Here is a 20992-nt window from a genome sequence, read left to right as displayed (position 1 = left end):
GTTCTCTTACCTCCTAGTATTCCCTCCTTGCCTCCAAGAACCTTAGGTTAACTTCCTTAAAGTTCTCCCTTCTCTCTAGCATCTTTCCAAGGCCTGTCCTCCTTCCAAGCTCACTGACCTCCCTCCTAAGACCCTCACTTAAATAAAAGAGGTCCTTCCTGGTCTTGAGAACTGGGAAAAGAAAAAAGACCTAGAGTGAATTTTCAATTCTAGGTAAATCATCAAAGTATATCAAATTTGTTTTAGTAATTCATACACAAAATAAAATTAATTTAGAATAACAATTATTTATGTATATTCTGTCCAGTTCCTCTATATGTAACATATTTTGTTTACAAGTTTAATTACAAGTTTTAGTTAAATAATGTTAAATGAAAATGGTAAAATACAGAAGTATCTTAAACACTTCTCTGTTTCTACATGATTCATAGTTCTTTTTAAAGGGCACTTAATATTCCATCAAATAGAATATCATAACTTCTACTGCTGGGGTTATACTGTTGCAATAAACATTATTTGTTATCCTCTTAACTTTCCTATGCTCCTCTCTCACAGTATGTGGATAATGGCTTAAATAAGTCTATTATACTCACTAAAACATTTTTGTCTTAAGCACCCTTTCTTCATATATAGTAACACTATAACATTTTGATCACATCCTCATTCCCCAATTTCTACATCTTTTTGTATACAGTTTGTGTTGCTAATGTTTTCTTAAAATGTGTCCTTAGAATAACTTTAGACTCAACTACATTACATTTTATACCTTCATTATAACAAAACTCAAACTCAAGTAAATCACCTGGATATCTGAGACAAGTACCAGGCCCTGTGACTACCAACTTTCTAGAAGGAACATAATGATGGCTGCCTTCACAAGGAGTAAAGACCTGTGAAAAAAAGTTTTTTCTTTTTTTTTTTTTTAAATTTTTTTTTTTTCAACGTTTATTTATTTTTGGGACAGAGAGAGACAGAGCATGAACGGGGGAGGGGCAGAGAGAGGGAGACACAGGATCGGAAACATGCTCCAGGCTCTGAGCCATCAGCCCAGAGCCTGACGCGGGGCTCGAACTCACGGACCGCGAGATCGTGACCTGGCTGAAGTCGGACGCTTAACCGACTGCGCCACCCAGGCGCCCCTCTTTTTTTTTAATTAATGTTTTATTTATTTTTTTTTTGAGAGAGAAAGAGAGAGACAGCACCAGCAGGTGAGGGGCAGTGAGAGAGGGAGACACAGAATCTGAAATAGGCTCCAGGCTCTGAGCTGTCAGCACAGAGTCCAACATGGGCCTCGAACCCATGAACCAGGAGATCATGACCTGAACTGAAGTAGAACGCTTAACTGAGGCACCCAGGCACCCTTAATTTTTTCTTTAATGTTTATTTTTGAGAGAGAGAGAGCACGAACAGGGAAGGGGCAGAGAGAAAGGGAGACACAGAATCCGAAGCAGGCTCCAGGCTCTGAGCTGTCAGGGCAGAGCCTGACACGGGGCTTGAACTCATGGACCATGAGATCATGACCTGAGCCGACAGAAGCTTAACCAACTGAGCCACCCAGGCATTCCCCTATGAAGAGAATTTTTAAATATAGGACATGCTTCTCATTCCACAAAGCTATGAGCTACTCAACCACATCAAAGATAATCATGGAGTGGCTATTCTATATAAGGCTAGGGCCTAAGAGGCAAGAAAGATGATACTCACTAAAGAAGCAGCCAGGTGGGAGCAAAGCAAAATGAGTGTACATCGGAGTGAAACACTGGACTGAGGAGTATATACACCACTTGCATAGAATTACCCTCTTCAGAGAGATGAAGGTAGCAGGGGTTAACCAGTCAATAGATTCCTTAAGCAAATCCAGACTTTATTGACTTCATCTCTCTCACTATGTGACAACAAATGACAAGTATGTTAGCAGAACAAACATCTGGGCCCACAGGCAAAGAAAGGAAATGAGGAACAAAAATATACTGATGTGGTAAGCTGTATTTGACTTGCCAATGCTAAAGAAAAAAAAATGGCTCCAATCAAGATGTAGGTTAAAATTTCTAAATTCCAAAGGCCCAAATTAAAATGGATTAGGGAACAGTGAAAAATAATACACAAACAGCATATATACGCCAGCTGCAGAAGAAAAAAAGTAGCAGGAAAGAATGTTTCTGTGGTTTATGAAATAGCATAATTTACTCAAGGCTTGGACAACTCAAGGTGAGGGAAAGCAAAGTGTTAGGGAGCACCCTGTGGTAGAGAACCCTGAGGGCACAGGTTTGAAAGCATTATCAACCGCTCAGGACTTTGTTAAAGACAACTCTCCAGCACAGAGAAATATCAGGAAAAGGTAAAGTCTTCCCAACAGGCAGAATTCACAGGCCTACAGAATTCCAAAACAGAAGGCCACAATAGTAGCAACCACAGTATGCAACTAAAACCAAACAAATAAAAACTAAAGGCGTGGGATCTTTGTGAAAAAAAACAAAACAAAACACGGGGGGGCGGGGAAGGAGCATCTTAGATGTCATTTCTTATAAATGTGGCATTCACCATAATTATGAGAGAGCAGCTGAGTGGTTGAACAGAGCTCCCTCTTTTTTTTTTTTTTTTTTTGAAAGAGAGAGAGAAGGAGAGAGAGAGAATCCCATGAGGGGTAGCGAGCAAGAGAGAAGTGGGGCTCGTGTTCACCTGAGACGGGGCTGGAGCTCACCCGAGATTATGACCTGAGCCGAAGTCAGATGCTTAACCAACTGAGCCAACCAGGTGGCCCAACCGGGTTCCCTCTTAATTGTGCATTGTTATGGCAGGAAAGCAGAAGCTGATAGTTAAAAGGAAAGCAAAAAAATTTAAATACATCAAAGTGGATACTAAGGAGGAAGGAAGGAAAACTTAAGACTTCAAAACAGATAACTCCAGGGGCGCCTGGGTGGCGCAGTCGGTTAAGCGTCCGACTTCAGCCAGGTCACGATCTCGCGGTCCGTGAGTTCGAGCCCCGCGTCAGGCTCTGGGCTGATGGCTCGGAGCCTGTTTCCGATTCTGTGTCTCCCTCTCTCTCTGCCCCTCCCCCGTTCATGCTCTGTCTCTCTCTGTCCCAAAAATAAATAAATGTTGAAAAAAAAAAAAAAACAGATAACTCCACTGCCAATCTATAAATTTATCAAAAAGATAAAAGTGTTTCAGACGCCTCTCTCAATAAAAAGTAGCAAAATATACTGGGAGATTTTTTTCTTCCTCAAAGGTATGGAAAACACATCCTCTTAAGTGAAAATTCCTACCAACAGAGTTTAAGTTCAGGGATACAAATGCCAGATCCATAGTATGGATCAACTGGCATCTGAAAACACAGAAGCCAAGATTTCCTTTTGCTCCTTTTATTTCCTCTGTCCTGGAAAAGGAGATCATATGATTGGCAGAACTGGATTAATCCAACATTGAAGATGCTGAAGGAATGATCCCAGAACCAATGGAAGACAATCTATAATGGCTAAATAAGAAATCCAGACCATCCATGTTTCTGAGTGAAAATTCTTTGGCTGGGGCAAAACAGAGTATGAAAATTGAAGAGATTTCAATGTGGGTCCTTAAATTCTCTGTGGCAAGAAGAAATTAATTTGTGAGAATTCAATTTCTCTGTAGGAGCCCAATACTGCCCAGTGGAGGTGCATCCCATTTTTGACAGGCATAAATTAATGTGCTATGCTGTCATGTACTATAGAATGTGTAAGTCTTTCTGGTGAATCAGGATAGATCGCACAGCTAGAATTCAAGATGGAAGTCAAACAGGGGGTGAATTCTGGGCCTGTACAGTATGGCTTTTAAGCACCTTTAACTAATGTCCTATCTTGACCTAATGTCTCTACATTTCTTGGCACCATACTGACAAGAGCTGAATTGCTGACATTTTCCAGGAGAAAGACAGAAATAAAGACAGGAAGGGCTTAGACAAAGGTGGTGGTGGCTCTCTCTGATATTCTGATGATCTCATTCTCCGGGAAGGATAAACTCACCCTCAGTTGACAGACACAACAGAAAAAACTAACACTGAGCTAAATATAGAAGGGGCACCTGGGTGGCCAGTTAAGCGTCCGGCTCTTGATCTCAGCTCCGGTCATGATCTCGTGGTTTGTGAAATCCAGCCTTACGTATGTTGGGCCTTGTGCTAACAAGCATGGAGCCTGCTTGGGATTCTCTCTCCCTGTCTCTTTGCTTCTCTTCCACTCAAGCACGTGTGTACTCTATATACATACATACATAAAAAAAAAAAAAAAGAACATAGGGAAAGGAAAAGCTCCTGTCTACCCCCTTTCTCTTTCTACTATCTACTTTCTCCCTTAATTCTTCCCTAAAAAGGAATGTTTAAGCTAATCAGGCCAAATCTTAATTAGCACTAATTGGCTACTTTTACTACCAGGTGAAGTTATTTTAGATAAAAGGTCCTGCACATGAACATGGCTTCCTCTCCTTTCTCTTCCACATGTGTCCCTATCAGTAAGAAATAAATAAAACCAATAATTTTGCATTCTCTTTCTGCTTCTCACATAGGCATTGACATTACTTTGCCAGGTAGGGGTTAAGACTTTGGATTTAAAGATAGAGGCCCCACTTGAGCCAAAGCTGTGTTCCGATCCTTTATAACACAGTGCTCTGCACCGAAGGTTATAAGCACAAGCCATGCTAACAATAAAATATTATCTTGTTTCAATTACCTTGTTGTCAATTATCTTTCACATATACATACAGTCTCTGAAATACTATGGGGGACGAGAAAGAGTGATAATGGTTTGGGCAGGATTTGGACATGGCCAGGTGCCTTGCTATAATACCTTCAAAGCCTTAGCTCAATCCCCAACACCTGCCTTCTAGGAGTTTGTAAACTAACTGAGGAGGAAAAAACCCACTAAGATCTAAAGCAGTACAAGAGAAGGATCAAAGGAATGATTTAGGAATTCAGAGAAAGAAAAATACACTTCTGATAAGTCGGCAAGGTCAGGAAGAAGGTAAGATTTAACCACAGAAAGGTGGGATTTCAAAAGATAGAGAAGGGAGCATTTCAGGCAGGATTGGAGATGGAGAGGTGGGCACTAGAGAAGCCTCAGGAAGAGGAAGAGAAAAAGAGACAAAATCTTAAGGCAAGGATATGGAAGTAAACTATCTGGGCAGGAGTAAAGCATTTACACAGGGGTATAAAAAAAAAAAAATGGAACCAAAAAAAGTCTGTTGAGATCAGAATGCGAAATACCTTGAATGTCAGTAAGTTATCTACACTTTATCCAATAAATACCAAAGAGTCATCAAATGATAGGCTACATTAATTGAGGAGAAGCAAGAAGACGGGATCTGGGAAGCTCATTGATTAGACATATGTATGGTCAAGGGCCTAACTTTACATTGAATGGTAGATTTGTTATATTATTCAAAATAATTTTTAGCAATAATAAAAGTCATCAGATGGTTTTAAGCTGCATTTCTACATAACCAAATACTCCTACCTGGTGATCCTTCAATGACATAGAAAATTTAAAAAAATTTTTTTAATTTAAATTATTGTTACAGTAGTCAATAATTATTTCAGAATTAAGGCACTACCTCCAAATTGCTCCACTGCTTTCTCCACAGCATTATTGATTTGCTGTTCATCTCTCACATCAACAGCACATGGCAAGGCCTTTCCTCCAGCTGCTTCGACTATAAAGAATAAACAAACAAAAACAAAGCATTGAGGCATTCAAATACTAAACTTTCCGTTCTGATATGAATCAAAAGAAATAAGTATCCTATTTTCAGAAAATCAATATAAATAAATATGTCTTAGAACTACTAGTGATTCTACCCTACAGCCGGACAGACTGACTAACCCATATCCAGCCTCAGATTAGAAAAGCCAACTCTATTAAAAAACAAAAAAAAGGGGGCGCCTGTATGGCTCAGTCGGTTAAGCATCTGCCTCTTGATTTCGGCTCAGGTCATGAACTCACGGTTCCTGATTTAGAGCCCCTCTGAACTGACAGTGAGGAGCCTGCTTGGGTTTCTCTCTCTCCTTCTCTGTCTCCTCCCCCTGCTCGCTCTCTCTCTTAAAAAAAAGGGGGGGCAAGTAAAAAATATCCTATTAAAAAGAAAAAAAGGGAAGGTAATTTAAAAAACCTTTATTATGAAAAATTTCACAAAAAATATACAACACAAAGAAGAGTATAATAAACTCCATGAATCTATCACTTATTAATGATTATTAATGCTTTGCCAGGTGTTTGAGTTGTTTAATTTTTCTACCCCCGATCCTGTTTTGTTTTTGGCTGGTATGTATTTTAAAACAAATCTCAGGCATCATTTCACTCTTATGTGTTCCCCTAACATAACCACAATGCTATAAACATGACTAACAAAACTAGCAATATTAACCAAAGTTGAATTTTAAGCCCTCCCTCCCGGTACTATGTCTAGCACAATGCCTTGAATATAAGCACTTGATAACTGTGAACTGAAAGTATTAAGATAATGACTTTCAAATGGCACAGAGAATAAATAACATGGAGAGCTTTCTCGAAGTGCTGACATCATCCACCTCTCCATTTCCACTCCCCCATTTTCTGCGTAGATCCAAGAACAACTGCCCTCAAGAGACATGATTTTTGGGGCGCCTGGGTGGCGCAGTCGGTTAAGCGTCCGACTTCAACCAGGTCACGATCTCGCGGTCCGGGAGTTCGAGCCCCGCGTCGGGCTCTGGGCTGATGGCTCAGAGCCTGGAGCCTGTTTCCGATTCTGTGTCTCCCTCTCTCTCTGCCCCTCCCCCGTTCATGCTCTGTCTCTCTCTGTCCCAAAAATAAATAAACGTTGAAAAAAAAAATTAAAAAAAAAAAAAAAAGAGACATGATTTTTAATGGGAGTCTCTCACATCGCTCAAAAGTGATGGGAAAAAAAGTTTCTGAATCACTGCCCTCAGCTGACAAGATACTTCTTTAACCAGATAAAATGATTTTTAGGGTACCTTTCCAATAGCTACAATTAAACTCTCCAGTAAATCTCTATGTATTGAAACCATGGTTAGGACATTTCATGAAATGGCACTGTCACATTCACTCACTTTCTTCAGCAGCAGTATAGATTGTGCCTGGGAGTTTGGGGTGTGCTTGGGTGGTCTTCGCAGCAATGACAATGTTTGCTCCATCCTTTGCTGCTTTCAACGCAATAGCTTTGCCAATACCACGGCTGGCACCTGTGATAAAAACTGTACATCCTGCTAGCTTCCTACAACAGAACAAATATGACCTTATAAGAAGCTCAATGTTTTAATTACTTATTAGTAACAGGAACTTCTGCATATTTCACATACGTATGTTTCCCCTTCTGAAACTTTCTCTGAACCTTCCTCCTTCCCTCCCTGATAGCTAATAATTCTGTGATATTGCCACTGCTATAATATTATAACGGCTTTTGGCCAGTCTTGATATGATTTGGCAATCAAAATCTGCTCAGATACAAGTAAATCTTAAGAAATAAGGAATTATTAACCTATATAGACATGTATTTTTTTCCCCACAGAAAAAGTGTTAACAAAGCTTATTTTTGAGTGGTGGTATTATGAACAAATTTTATCATATTTTTATATTTTTCAGGATTTTTCAAATTTTCTACAATGAATACAAACCCACTTAAAAGAAATTATCTGGGGCGCCTGGGTGGCGCAGTCGGCTAAGCGTCCGACTTCAGCCAGGTCACGATCTCGCGGTCCGTGAGTTCGAGCCCCGCGTCGGGCTCTGGGCTGATGGCTCGGAGCCTGGAGACTGTTTCCGATTCTGTGTCTCCCTCTCTCTCTGCCCCTCCCCCGTTCATGCTCTGTCTCTCTCTGTCCCAAAAATAAATAAACGTTGAAAAAAAAAATTAAAAAAAAAAAAAAAGAAAGAAATTATCTGGGGGTGTCTGGGTTAAGCATCCAACTCTTAATTTTGGCTCAGGTCATGATCTCAGGGTTTGTGACTTCAAGCCCCGCATCAGGGTCTGCACTGACAGCATTCTCTCTCTCTCCCTCTCTCTCTGCCCCTCTCCTACTCATGCTCTCTCAAAATAAATAAATTAACATTAAAAAAAAAAAAAAGGAAATTACCTGAAAGCAAATAATTGTATAATGGATGCTCATCATTGCTCCTAATAGCCAGAGTGGAAACAATGTAAATATCCATCAACTGATGAATGGATAAACTGCAGCATATCCATACAGTGGAATAAATTCAACAGTAAAAAGGAAGTAAGTACTGATCCGCGCTAAATAGGTGAACCTTGAGAATATTATGCAAGTGAAAGAAGCTAGTCACAAAGGACCACACATTGTATGATTCCATTTATATGAAATGTCCAGAACAGGCAAATCTATTGAGACATGAGGACAGTGGTTGCCTAGGGCTGGGGGCAGGAGTAGTTGGGAGTTGAGAGCTGAGGGGTGTGGGGTCTCTTCTGAAGATGATAAAAAGGTTTTAAAAATTGTGGTACTGGTTGCACAAGTCTGTTAATTTACTAAAAAACATTGAATAGTATACTTTAAAAGGATGAATTGTGTGGTAGGTGAATCACATCTCAATAAAGTTAAACAAACAAACCTAAAAGACTGGCAAAGAGCTCAGAGTACTGATGGAAATTCTCTGACCCAACTGTACTGAGGAAAGTTCTCTGTGCCCATTCATCTTTACATTCATCTACCATAACTTTTTTTTGTTAAGTTTATTTATTTTGAGAGAGAGCGCGGGTGCATGTGAACACGAATGGGGGAGGGGCAGAGAGAGAGAGAGGGAGTGAGAGAATCCCAAGCAGGCTCCGTGCTGTCAGTGCAGAGCTCGATCTCATGAACTGTGAGATCATGATCTGAGCCAAAATCAAGAGTCAGACACTTAACTGGTTGAGCCACCCAGGCACCCCCATCTGTCTTAACTTTAAACTTTCTATTTACTTAGGTGTTAGGTGGGAAGGAAACATCTAAAATAAAATCAGGTAGGGCGTGTCTAGGTAGCTCAGTCTGTTGAGTGTCTCTCTTTTTTTTTTTTTAATCTTTTAATGTTTATTATTTTCGAGACAGAGAACAAGTGAGGGAGGGGCAGAGAGAGAGGGAGACACAGAATTTGTAGCAGGCTCCAGGCTCTGAGCTGTCAGCACAGAGCCCGACGCGGGCCTCCAACTCATGAACTGTGAGATCGCGACCCAAGCTGAAGTCAGACGCCTAACCGACTGAGCCACCGAGGCGACACGAGTGTCTGACTCTTGATTTCAGCTCAAGTCATGATCCACAGGTCGTGGGATCAAGCCCCACATTCGGCTCCATGCTGAGCGTGCAGCTTGCCTAAAATTCTCTCTCTTGCCCTCTGCCCCTCTCCCCCACTCATGCTGTCTCTCTTTATCTCTGAAAAAAATTTTAATAAAATAAAATAAATAAAAGGAAATAAAGTCAGGGAATAGGGAGGAAAACCACTCCCCTGTTTATTTTCTAAATGCATATAAAAAGCTTGCCTAAGGAGAAGGATGAAGAGAATACAGTGGAAGTGACAATGACAAAGAGAAAAGGGGACAGTACCCAAAGATTAGCATGTTTGTTAACAATGTTAACATGTTTTGAACATGGGAAGCGTTTTAATATCATGAATAACCAGTTTGGTAAGAAAGAAGCGGGGTGGAGAAGAGGGGAAGAGACAGAGAGGTGTGACTATTTTTAGTGAAATACAGCAAACATACAAAAAGCACATAAACTAATGTATATAAAGAACAAAATAATATGAATTGCAAGAAAGAGAAATAGAATATTACCAATACTCCAGAAGCCATTGGTCTACTCCTCTAATTCTATCCTCCTCCTTTCTTTCCTACCCCACAAAGTAACAACTACTTTACATAGGATTACTTATTCCTGTTTTTTATGATTTCTAATACCAACATAAATGTGTCCAAGCCATGAGCCAAATCCAACCCTCCACCTGTTTGTGCATAGTCCTAAAGCTAAAAACAGTTTTTACAGCCGAATGTTCTACGATCAATTTGATGATAGCGAACACTAACTTTAAACCTCAATGAAGCCAAACATTACCTCCCTGCTGTGGATTGAATTGTATCTACCTAAGTGTATGTTAAAGTCCTAACCTCTAGTACCCCAGAATGTGAATTTATTTGGAAACAGGATTGTTGCAGATGTAATTAGTTAAGATGAGGTCATATTGGGGGCATCTAGGTGGCTCAGTCGGTTGAGCATCTCAGCTCAGGTCATGATCTCATGGTTCGTGGGTTTGAGCCCTGCATCAGGATCTCTGCTGTCAGTAGAGCCCACTTTGGATCCTCTGTTCCCCCCCCCCCCCGCCCTTTCCCCACTGGTTCTATCTCAAAATAAGTAAACTTAAAAAAAAACAAAAAAAGATGAGGTCATATTGGAGTAGGGTGGGCCCTTAATCAGGTTACAATCTTGCCGTTTGTGGGTTCCAGACTCAAATCAGGCTCCACAAGGACAGTGCAGAGCCTGCTTGGGATACTCTCTCTCTCTGTCTCAGCCCTTGCCCTGCTTGTGCTCTCTTTCTCTCAAAATAAATAAACTTAAAAAAAAAAAAAAAAAGAAGAGGAATGTATTTTTTCCCTCCCTTTGAGTCTGGATTAGCTTTATGGCTTTTTCTGAGCAACAGAATATGATGGAAGTGATATTCTGAGATTCCCAACCCCACATTGTAAGATAGCTGGCAGCTTTCACTGTCTCTCTCTTGGTAGCCAGATGCCATGATGCAGAGGGACAGATTACCAAACGATGACAGGCCAAATCCTGGAGGGTGAGAGGCCATCTACGATGTTTCAGGCCCAGCCAAGGACTCAGCTACATACAACCATATAAATGACCTCAACTTATACTATGGAGAACAGAAGAACCCAGTTAGCCCAAGAACTGTGGATTAAAAAAAAAAAAAAAAAAATCACTGTTGTTTTAAACCATTATGTTTTAGAGTCACTGGTTATATAGCAATGGGTAACTGAAATCCACATTGAAGTTCAGCTTTCCCAAATAATGCTAAACATCTTTCCAAAGAGGTTAATACTCCTACTAGCAGCAATATATGCAGCAATGTATGAAAGTTCCCATAAAAGTTCCCATATCTTCCAAGCCTTAATGTCAGACATTCAAAATTTCTGCCAATTTGGTACACATGAATGGTACCTCAGTGTTTTTATTTATTTATTTATTTATTTATTTATTTATTTATTTATTTATTTAATTTACTTATTTATTTTTAGAGAAAGAGAACATGTGAGTGGGGAAGAAGGGCAGAGGGAGAAAGAGAGACTCTGAAGTGGGCTCCACTTAACTGAAGCATGGAGCCTGACACAGGGCTTGATTCCAGGACACTGGGAACGTGATCTGAGCCAAAATCAAGTCAAATGCTCAACCAACTGAGCCATCCATGCACCCCTCACTGTGGTGTTGTTTTATTTTTTCTTTATTTTTGTTGTTGCTGTTGTTTTTAAATGTTTATTTATTTTTGAGAGAGAGCACACAAGCAGGGGAGGGGCACAGAGAGAGGGAGAGAGAGAATCCCAAGCAGGCTCCATGCCCAGTGCAGAGCTCTATGCAGGGCTTGCTCTCAGGACTGTGAGATCATGGATCAAGCTGAAATCAAGACATTCAACTGACTGAGCCACCCAGGCACCCCCTCTCAGTGTTTTGTTTTGTTTTTAAATGTTTATTTATTTTGAGAGAGCAAAAGAGAGGCAGGGAGGGACAGCATAAGCAGGGGAGGGGCAGAGAGAGAGAATCCCAGGTAGGCTTCCCACTATCAGCATGGAGGCAGACTAAGGGCTTAATCTCACAAACTGTAAGATCATGGCCTGAGCTGCAACCAAGAGTAGGATGCTTAACGGACTGAGCCACCCAGGTGCCCGGACAGCACTGTCTTAATTGCAATAGCTTTATCGGTCTTGATAACTGATAAGGCAAATATTTTCAGTTTGTTCTTCCTCAAGAGTTTCCTGGCTATCTTTGGATCTTTGCTTTCCTACAAATTGTTTTAGAATCAGCTTATCTAACTGTGTAAGCAAATCAGTTGGGATTTTGATAAGAAATTTTATTGAACCTATAATTCAATTGGAAAGAACTAGATGACCCTGAGTGCTCCAATCAATGAACATGATATTGTTCTCTACTTCACACAATGCTTATCTATACTTACTGGTAATATTAATTTTGATCATCCAATCATTGTGTTACTAGATATCTCCATTATTAATTACTATTCTTTCCCTTGCAACTAATAAACAATCCAGGCAAAAACACTTAAAGACCACTATAAAATTTTTATTATGAAATTTTCAAGTAAGTCTTAAAGAAATACTGTAAGATCTCATGTTTAACAATGCATCAATTATCAAAAATTTGAAAGTGATTATCAGGAAGCAAATCTCAGAGGTCATAATTTCACCTATAAATGCTTTATAGTGTATCTCTTTTTACATGATATCATTATGACTAAGAAAATTTGTATATTTATTTTTTTGAGAGATAGAGATAGTGCACACACACTCACATGCCAGAAAAAGGGGGAGAGGAAGAGAGAATCTTTTTTTTTTAATAATTTTTTCATTTCTATTTTTTTGAGACAGAGTGCGAGTGGGTGAGGGGCAGAAAAAGAGAGGGAGACACAGAATCCGAAGCAGGCTCCAAGCTCTGAGCTGTCAGCACAGATCCAGACGTGGGGCTCGAACCCACAAACCATGAGATCATGACCTGATCTGAAGTCAGATGTTTAAATGACTGAACCATCCAGGCGCCCCTTGGAAGAGAATCTTAAGCAGGTTCTACACCCAGCATGGAGCCCAATGTGGGGCTTGATCTCATGACTGTGAGATCACGACCTGAGCTGAAATCAAGAGTCAGACATTTAACTGAGCCACCCAGGTGCCCCCATTATCACGACTAAGAAAATTAACAGTAATTCCTCACCATCATCTACTACTTATCCATTTTCAAAGCCATAACTATCTCAAAAATGTCTTTTTACAGTTGGTTTGATCAAATCAGGATCTTCTAAGGACCTCACACTGCATTTAGTTGCTATAAGTTTCTTTTAGTCTGTAACAGCTCTCCTTCCATTTTATTTATGACATTTATTTGCTCAAGAATATAGATTATTTGTCCTGTCCATATCTTAGATTTGGGACTTCTGATTTTTACTGCTAATGTACTGTATTACTTGCAGTTTTTGCTTTATGTAGATATGTGATTTTTTTCACTGACTTGTATCCTGAAAATTTGTTAAACTCTTATTAAATCTAATAACTTAGTTATATATCTTTTTGGTTTTCTATATAATATCAACTGCAAATAATGACAGCATTGTTTCTTTCTCTCCAATCCAGAGACTTTTATTTCTTTTTCATGCCTTATTATTACTTTTTTTTTTTTTTTAATTTTTTTTTCAACGTTTATTTATTTTTGGGACAGAGAGAGACAGAGCATGAACGGGGGAGGGGCAGAGAGAGAGGGAGACACAGAATCGGAAACAGGCTCCAGGCTCTGAGCCATCAGCCCAGAGCCCGACGCGGGGCTCGAACTCACGGACCGCGAGATCGTGACCTGGCTGAAGTCGGACGCTCAACCGACTGCGCCACCCAGGCGCCCCTATTATTACTTTTTTTAATGTTTACTCATTTTGGGGGCGCCTGAGTGGCTCAGTTGGTTAAGTGACCAACTTCGGCTCAGGTCATGATCTTGCAGTTTGTGAGTTCAAGGTCTGCGTCGTGCTCTGTGCTGACAGCTCAGAGCCTGGAGCCTAAAAATCTGAGTAAAAACGAAAGTAATACAAATAAAAATACTAGAAGAATACTTACCAATTCAAAAGAAAATCCTAGTTTAAGATGGCCTTATAGGTTGTCACAAAACCACAAAGCCTTAAAAGATTAACTCTTTTAGTTAATTAAATTAATTAAATTTAGTTAAAGTGATTGTTTCAATAAATAAATATTGAAAAAAATTTTTTTATTAAAAAAAATTTTTTTTAACATTTATTATTGGGAGACAGAGAGAGACAGAGCATGAACGGGGGAGGGTCAGAGACAGAGGGAGACACAGAATCCGAAACAGGCTCCAGGCTCTGAGCTGTCAGCACAGAGCACAATGCGGGGCTTGAACTCACAGACCTCGAGATCATGACCTGAGCCGAAGTCAGACGCCCAACCGACCGAGCCACCCAGGCGCCCCTAATAAAAATTTTTTAAAAATGCTTACTCATTTTTGAGGAGAGGGAGAGCACACACGCAAGCAGGGGAAGGAGGAAGAGATAAAGGGAGACAGAGGATCCAAGCAGGCTCTGCACTGTCAGCCCAGAGCCCGACGCAGGGCTAGAACTCAGGAGAGTTCATAACCTGAGCCAAAGTCGGACACTTAACTGACTGAGCCATCCAGGCACCCCTCATGCCTTATTTATTCGAAGAACTGTTCCCAGATGGAAGGTCAGAAATGCAAGAAGACATTAAAACCAAAAAGAATAAAACAAAGAAAACACACACACAAAAAAAACCCACAAAAACACTGGTAAATTAAGAACAGAAATCGATTAATGTATTTATAATAATCAGTAATAACATAAATAATAAATAATACTTGTATGGTTAAAGAATTAAAATGTATTGTTACAATAACGTAAGTTTAAAACAGAGTGATTAGAGTTTAAGTTTTGTAGATCCTTACAGTGTTTGAGGGAGTGGTAAAATTTTATTTACTTTAGAGATTTTAAGTTATTTTTTTTTAAATTTTTTTTTCCAACGTTTATTTATTTTTTTTGGGACAGAGAGAGACAGAGCATGAACTGGGGAGGGGCAGAGAGAGAGGGAGACACAGAATCGGAAACAGGCTCCAGGCTCTGAGCCATCAGCCCAGAGCCCGACGCGGGGCTCGAACTCACGGACCGTGAGATCGTGACCTGACTGAAGTCGGATGCTTAACCGACTGCGCCACCCAGGCGCCCCTAGAGATTTTAAGTTATTTACACGTTAAAATTTCTACATTAAGTGGCACCTGGGGGCGCCTGGGTGGCGCAGTCGGTTAAGCATCCGACTTCAGTCAGGTCACGATCTCACGGTCCGTGAGTTCGAGCCCCGCGTCGGGCTCTGGGCTGATGGCTCAGAGCCTGGAGCCTGTTTCCGATTCTGTGTCTCCCTCTCTCTCTGCCCCTCCCCAGTTCATGCTCTGTCTCTCTCTGTCCCAAAAAAAATAAATAAACGTTGGAAAAAAAAATAATAAAATAAATAAATAAATAAAAATAAAAATCCCTAGACCCATGACATTTCATTTAAAAAAAAAAAAAAAAATAAGTGGCACCTGGGTGGCTCAGCTGGTTGAGCATCTGACTTTGGCTCAGGTCATCTCACCATTCATGAATTCAAACCCCCACATTGGCTCTCTGCTGTCAGCACAGAGCCTGCTTTGGATCCTCTGTCCCCTTCTTCCTCTGCTCCTCCCCCGCTCACACTCTCTCTTTCTCAAAAATAATAAATTTAAAAAAACATTAGGGGTGCCTGGGTGGCTCAGTCGGTTAAGCATCCAACTTCAGCTCAGGTCATAATCTTGCAGTTTGTGGGTTCGAGCCCCAGGTTGGGTTCTGTGCTGACAGTAAGGAGCCTGGAGCCTGCTTCAGATTCTGTGTCTCCCTCTCCGACCCTCCCCTACTCGTGCTCTCTTTCTCTCTCTCAAAAACAAATAAACATTAAAATTTTTTTTAAAAAACATTAAAAAATTTATACATTAAATGTGATAAACAGAAATCCCAGACCTTGGGGCACCTGGGTGGCTCAGTCAGTTAAAAGTATCCATCTCTTGATTTTAGCTCAGGTCATCATCTCACAATTTCGTGGGATCTAGGCCCACGTCGGGCTCTACACTGATCCTGTGGAGCTTGCTTGGGATTCTCTCTCTTTCTCTCTCTTTGCCCCTCCCCTGCTCATACTCTGTCTCTCTCAAAAGAAATAAACTTTAAAAAAGTATAAAAAAGAAAAAAGAAATTCCAGACCTTGACAGTTTTGGGAGACAAGGATGGTATGCTGACACAGGTATGGCTTTCTACAAGAAAAAGGACAAGAGCGCCAGGAGCCAGCTTAGGGGATATGAAAAAAACCCCAGTAACACACTCTTGCCCAAGGCAAAGGGGGAGAGTAAGGATCTTCATCGTTCTCTTAAGGAAGCAGACCAACTAGAGGAAGGTATATACTATAAGTTACAACAGTATTTGAATTATTGTACTAATATCTCTCTCCTCCAATAATCTACTAAGTTCAAGTTCTCTTTATATTTCTTTCTTTTGTTAGACCAAATCCCTCACAAGGTATACAAATTACTATGTTAAAAATTATTTCTTTTTCTCTGTATATTTGGGATAAATTTGATAAATAGTTAACTTCCTTTGTGAATGTTTGCATTCCATTTCAGCTTATTTTCCCTCATCTTTAGTGAAGGATGTGGTAAAACACAGACATGGTTTAAAAGTTACAACCTTATATAAATATGTACACTCAAATCTCTTACCTGTAGGTAACCAGCTTCAATTACTTCTGGCTTCTTATCCTTGTAGTTCTTTTTTCAAAATATGCAACTACACACATGTATGTATAAAAACACATTGTGTGTATGTGTGTGTAATTTTCCCTTTTTATACAAAAGGTAGCATATACATAGACTTTTTTTTTAATTTTTTAAATGCTTATTTATTTTTGAGAGAGAGAGAGAGCATGAGCTGGGGGAGGGGCAGAAAGAAAGGGAGACACAGAATCCGAAGCAGGCTCCAGGCTCTGAGCTGTCAGCACAGAGCACAATGTGGGGCTTGAACTCACAAACTGTGCGATCACCACCTGAGCTAAAGTCAGATGCTTAACCGACTGAGCCACCCAGGCTCCCACCATAGACTTTTTTTTTTTTTTTTTTTTTGAGAGAGAGAGAGCTTGTGCATGCTAGTGGGGGAGGGGCAGAGAAAGGGAGGGAGAGGAAGAGAATACTAAGCAGGCTCTGCACTCTCAGCAGGGAGCCCAAAGCAGGGCTCAGGGCTGGAACTCACAAACCTAAGATCACGATCTGACCCGAAATCAAGAATCAGATGCTTAACCAACTGACCCACCCAAGTGCAGGGGCACAGACTATTAAAGTGATTTTTTTAGTCTAAGTATTAACATGAAAATGTCTTAACTGTTGCTTTAAAAGCTCCATCCCTTTGCCTTTGGTCTAGCTGGACTGATTCCCAGTAGGATAAAGGACATTTTTCTCCTCACACTGAATCTAAACTTGTGAATGGCTAAAACTTGCTAATGTAGAATTAATCTACACCACAGTTTACAAAACTTCTCTGGTATCTCAAAATCAGAGTCAATGTGATGAAATTTTTATTAACAATTTTTAAAAAGAAAAACAATAACTTAAAAAAAAAACTATACAAGTTACTCTAAAGTTCATTTAGAAAAATAAACATCCAAGAATAACCAGGAAAATTCTGAAAAAAGAAAAAAATTCAAATGAGACAGAAACCACCCTTCCCAAATATTTAAACATTTTATAAAACTAGAGTAATTAAAATAGTTGGGTAATAGTGCATGAATAGACACATTAATGTAATAAAATAGAAAATCCAGAAACAGATCCTTATACATACAAGAATTCAATATATGATAGATGTGGAGTTTCTTTTTAATTTTTTTTTTCAACGTTTATTTATTTTTGGGACAGAGAGAGACAGAGCATGAACGGGGGAGGGGCAGAGAGAGAGGGAGACACAGAATCGTAAACAGGCTCCAGGCTCTGAGCCATCAGCCCAGAGCCTGACGCGGGGCTCGAACTCACGGACCGCGAGATCGTGACCTGGCTCAAGTCGGACGCTTAACCGACTGCGCCACCCAGGCGCCCCTAGATGTGGAGTTTCTAACAGAAAAAAAGATTAGTCAGTCAATGGTACTAATACAACTGTGCAGCCAGCCATCCGAACCAAAATGAAGTGGACTTTCTAACCCACTTCCTATGTCAAAATAGTAAGCAAAATAGTATTTCACCTCGGGTGGATGAAAAATCTGAGTAAAAACGAAAGTAATACAAATAAAAATACTAGAAGAATACTTACCAATTCAAAAGAAAATCCTAGTTTAAGATGGCCTTATAGGTTGTCACAAAACCACAAAGCCTTAAAAGATTAGCTCTGACTTAGTAAAAACATGTTTTTTCATGATAAACAAATAGTATAATCAAAATCAAGACACAGTGGAAAAAAATCCAAAAATATTTGTACCACATATGATAATTTTTTTTCAAATAGCACTCTCAGAGATCAATAAAACCTAACTGTGGGGGCACCTGGCTGGCTTAGTCAAAAGAGCCTGCAATTCTCAATCTCATGGTGGTGAGTTTGAGCCACGTGTTGGGTGTAGAGATTACTAAAAAGAATAATAAAAACTACAAACAAACCTAACTGTGTAAGCCAGAAAAAGAAAAGACACACAGGTGGCTTTAAATCAGAATTTCTCATCTGCACTGCTAACATTTTGGACAAGGTTAAGTCTTTGTTGTACAGGGCTATCCATCCTGTGCATTGCAGGATATTTACCAGCATTCCAGGACTCTAAAGATCCAACAGCGTGCACCCCCACGCATACACAATTAGGACAACCAAAATGTTCCCAGATATTGCCAAATGTCCTATGAGGGTCAAATTGGTAAAAAGATCCTCATCCTCGCTCGTGATGCAAAATTTAACTGTAACGAAGTGCCATTTTTTTTTTCAATTAGGTTTTTATGATCAAACATTTTGCTGTTTGCCAACATGTTGGATTAGAAAATTTCATTCATCCTTTTTACTTCTTTGGAGTGCTAAGGGTATCAGCCATCAAAGTATATCAGCCATATACTTTTTCATTCAGGAACTTCACTTCCAGGAATTTATTATATAGACACACTCAAATATGTGCAAACAGTGGATACAAGGATAATCATTGCAGCAAATATGCAGTAACAAAAACCTAGAAATGATCTGGTATTCAATGACAGGGGACTGGGTAAATAAATTATGGTACATCAATAGGATACCATGTTAACTACCAAAAGAAAAAATCCACATATACATACCTGAAATGTGTGTCCCAATACATATTATGTAAAAATGGCAAGGCCCAGAAGGGAGTTTGCTACTATTTTTAAAAGTGGTGTGTGTGTGTGTGTGTGTGTGTGTTTAAGGTGGTGTGCAAATGTTTATAAATGCATAGACTATCTCTGGAAACAAACCAGAGTAACTGGGGGACTGAATGTTAAGGATGAGAAAACACACTTTTTACCTTAACCATTAGAGCTGTTTAAGTCTTTTTGCCATGCGCCTGTATCTTTCAAGCAAATTACAAAACAGACATGTCACTCAGCTCAAGACACCTACACTTAACAAAAACAGACAACAGAATGGTGGTTGCCAGGGTCTGGAGAGAAAGAAGGAGTTTTTAATGGGTATAGAGTTTGTTTTGCAAGTTGAAAAAGTTCTGGAGATTGGCTGCAGATAATGTGAATCTACCTAACACTACTGCACACTTAAAATTGTGGCTGCGTGGCTCAGTCTATTAAGCCTCCGACTTCAGCTCGGGTCATGATCTCACAGTTTGTGAGTCCAAACCCCACCTTGGGGTTTGTGCAAACAGCTCCGAACCTGGAGCCTGTTTCATGTTCGGTGCCTCCCTCTCTCTCTGCCCCTCCCCCACTTGCGTTTTCTCTCTCTCTCTCAAAAATAACCATTTTTAAAAAACGGTTAATGGGGCGCCTGGGTGGCGCAGTCGCTTAAGCGTCCGACTTCAGCCAGGTCACGATCTCCCGGTCCGTGAGTTCGAGCCCCGCGTCAGGCTCTGGGCTGATGGCTCGGAGCCTGGAGCCTGTTTCCGATTCTGTGTCTCCCTCTCTCTCTGCCCCTCCCCCGTTCATACTCTGTCTCTCTCTGTCCCAAAAATAAATAAACGTTGAAAAAAAATTAAAAAAAAAAAAACGGTTAAGATGGTAGATAGTTATGTGTATTTTACAATGTTTAAAAAACGTAAGTGAACCGTCCCCCCCCAAAAGATACCCATACTTTAAGATTGGTTTAATTTGTTACTCATTTGAAAATCACTTTTTAAACACCCCATTATTATTTCATTATTCCAGAATTGAGCGTTCAGGAAAAGTGAAGACTCACTGGCGGTGCAGCGTTCCAGTGACCCTTCACCTAGAACTTGAAAGACTTCACAAGCCACGGAGAAACCCACGGAAGGGCCCGCCCCGCGAGTGGTGGGGTAACCCACTCTGGATCCTCTACGTTTGAGAGAGATTTGCACGTGGCTGCCACCCCGAAGTACATAACTCCGGGTTACTTTCACGCTCGTCACCGCAGATTCCATGAACACCACGTCCAGCGCAGACCAGCACTCCAAGGAGCGCCCTCCCACCCCAGGGACCCCAGCCATCCACTCCAGCCTAGCCGCGCACCACGCCCCTTACCCGGTCTCCTCCCGCGGCGCCCCCATCCCCTTACCCGGTGTTGGGTAACATGACTTTCCTAGGGCAAAAGTGGTGGCGACAGCAATGGCAGCAGCGGCAGAGAGCGGCGTGCGAGGGGCGGGCCTTCTCTCCTCATTTACGCCAGTCCCCCGAGGCCCCACCCCGAGGCCTGCGGGGAACGGGCCCTTCAAGCACTCGCAGATCTCTGAGTGCGCCTGCGCACGCAGTGGGCCTCCTGGCTCTCGGAGCTAGTTTCCTCCTTCCCCGGCCTGGCCCCTGGAAACTAGCTCTCTGCGCAAGCGTCGGGAAAGGCAACTCCACCCCACCTCACTCGCGGGGCTCTGCGGTGACAATCGGTCTCCCGTCGGCGTCAGCCGCTACGCACGCTTTTTCCGGCTCTGTGAAGGCCTCCTAGGCGCAGCGCTTCGTTCCTGCGCCGGTGGGGTGGCCGTTTTGAGTCGTGCACTAGGGACCTTGAAGGCTAGGGTGCGGCTTCTCCTCTGCAGACACTGAGCTGCG

At 41.0% G+C, this 20992-nt stretch overlaps 1 protein-coding gene across 2 annotated transcripts in view; it reads right to left on the bottom strand.

Moving 5' to 3' along the window:
* HSDL2 (hydroxysteroid dehydrogenase like 2) overlaps positions 1-20699 on the bottom strand; it is a 73117-nt gene extending 52418 nt beyond the window's left edge. The window contains exons 1-3 of one of the 2 annotated variants that reach the window (XM_047067998.1): positions 20474-20699; positions 7070-7233; positions 5578-5676 (exon numbers count right to left, since the gene is read on the bottom strand). In XM_047067998.1, coding sequence (XP_046923954.1) covers positions 5578-5676; positions 7070-7233; positions 20474-20499 — 289 coding nt within the window. In that variant the 5' untranslated portion in view covers positions 20500-20699. The remainder of the gene's footprint in view (positions 1-5577; positions 5677-7069; positions 7234-20473) is intronic. The other variant, XM_047068007.1, reaches the window with a different exon arrangement.
* Between the last annotated feature and the right edge of the window lie 293 nt (positions 20700-20992).

Source organism: Lynx rufus, unplaced genomic scaffold (genome assembly GCF_022079265.1).
Source record: "Lynx rufus isolate CCGP_SWC_20201006 ecotype Redwood Valley unplaced genomic scaffold, mLynRuf1.p SCAF_10, whole genome shotgun sequence".
Taxonomy (NCBI): domain Eukaryota; kingdom Metazoa; phylum Chordata; class Mammalia; order Carnivora; family Felidae; genus Lynx; species Lynx rufus.
The sequence above is the reverse complement of the archived record's forward strand: the minus strand, read 5'-3'. Positions and strand labels throughout refer to the sequence as shown.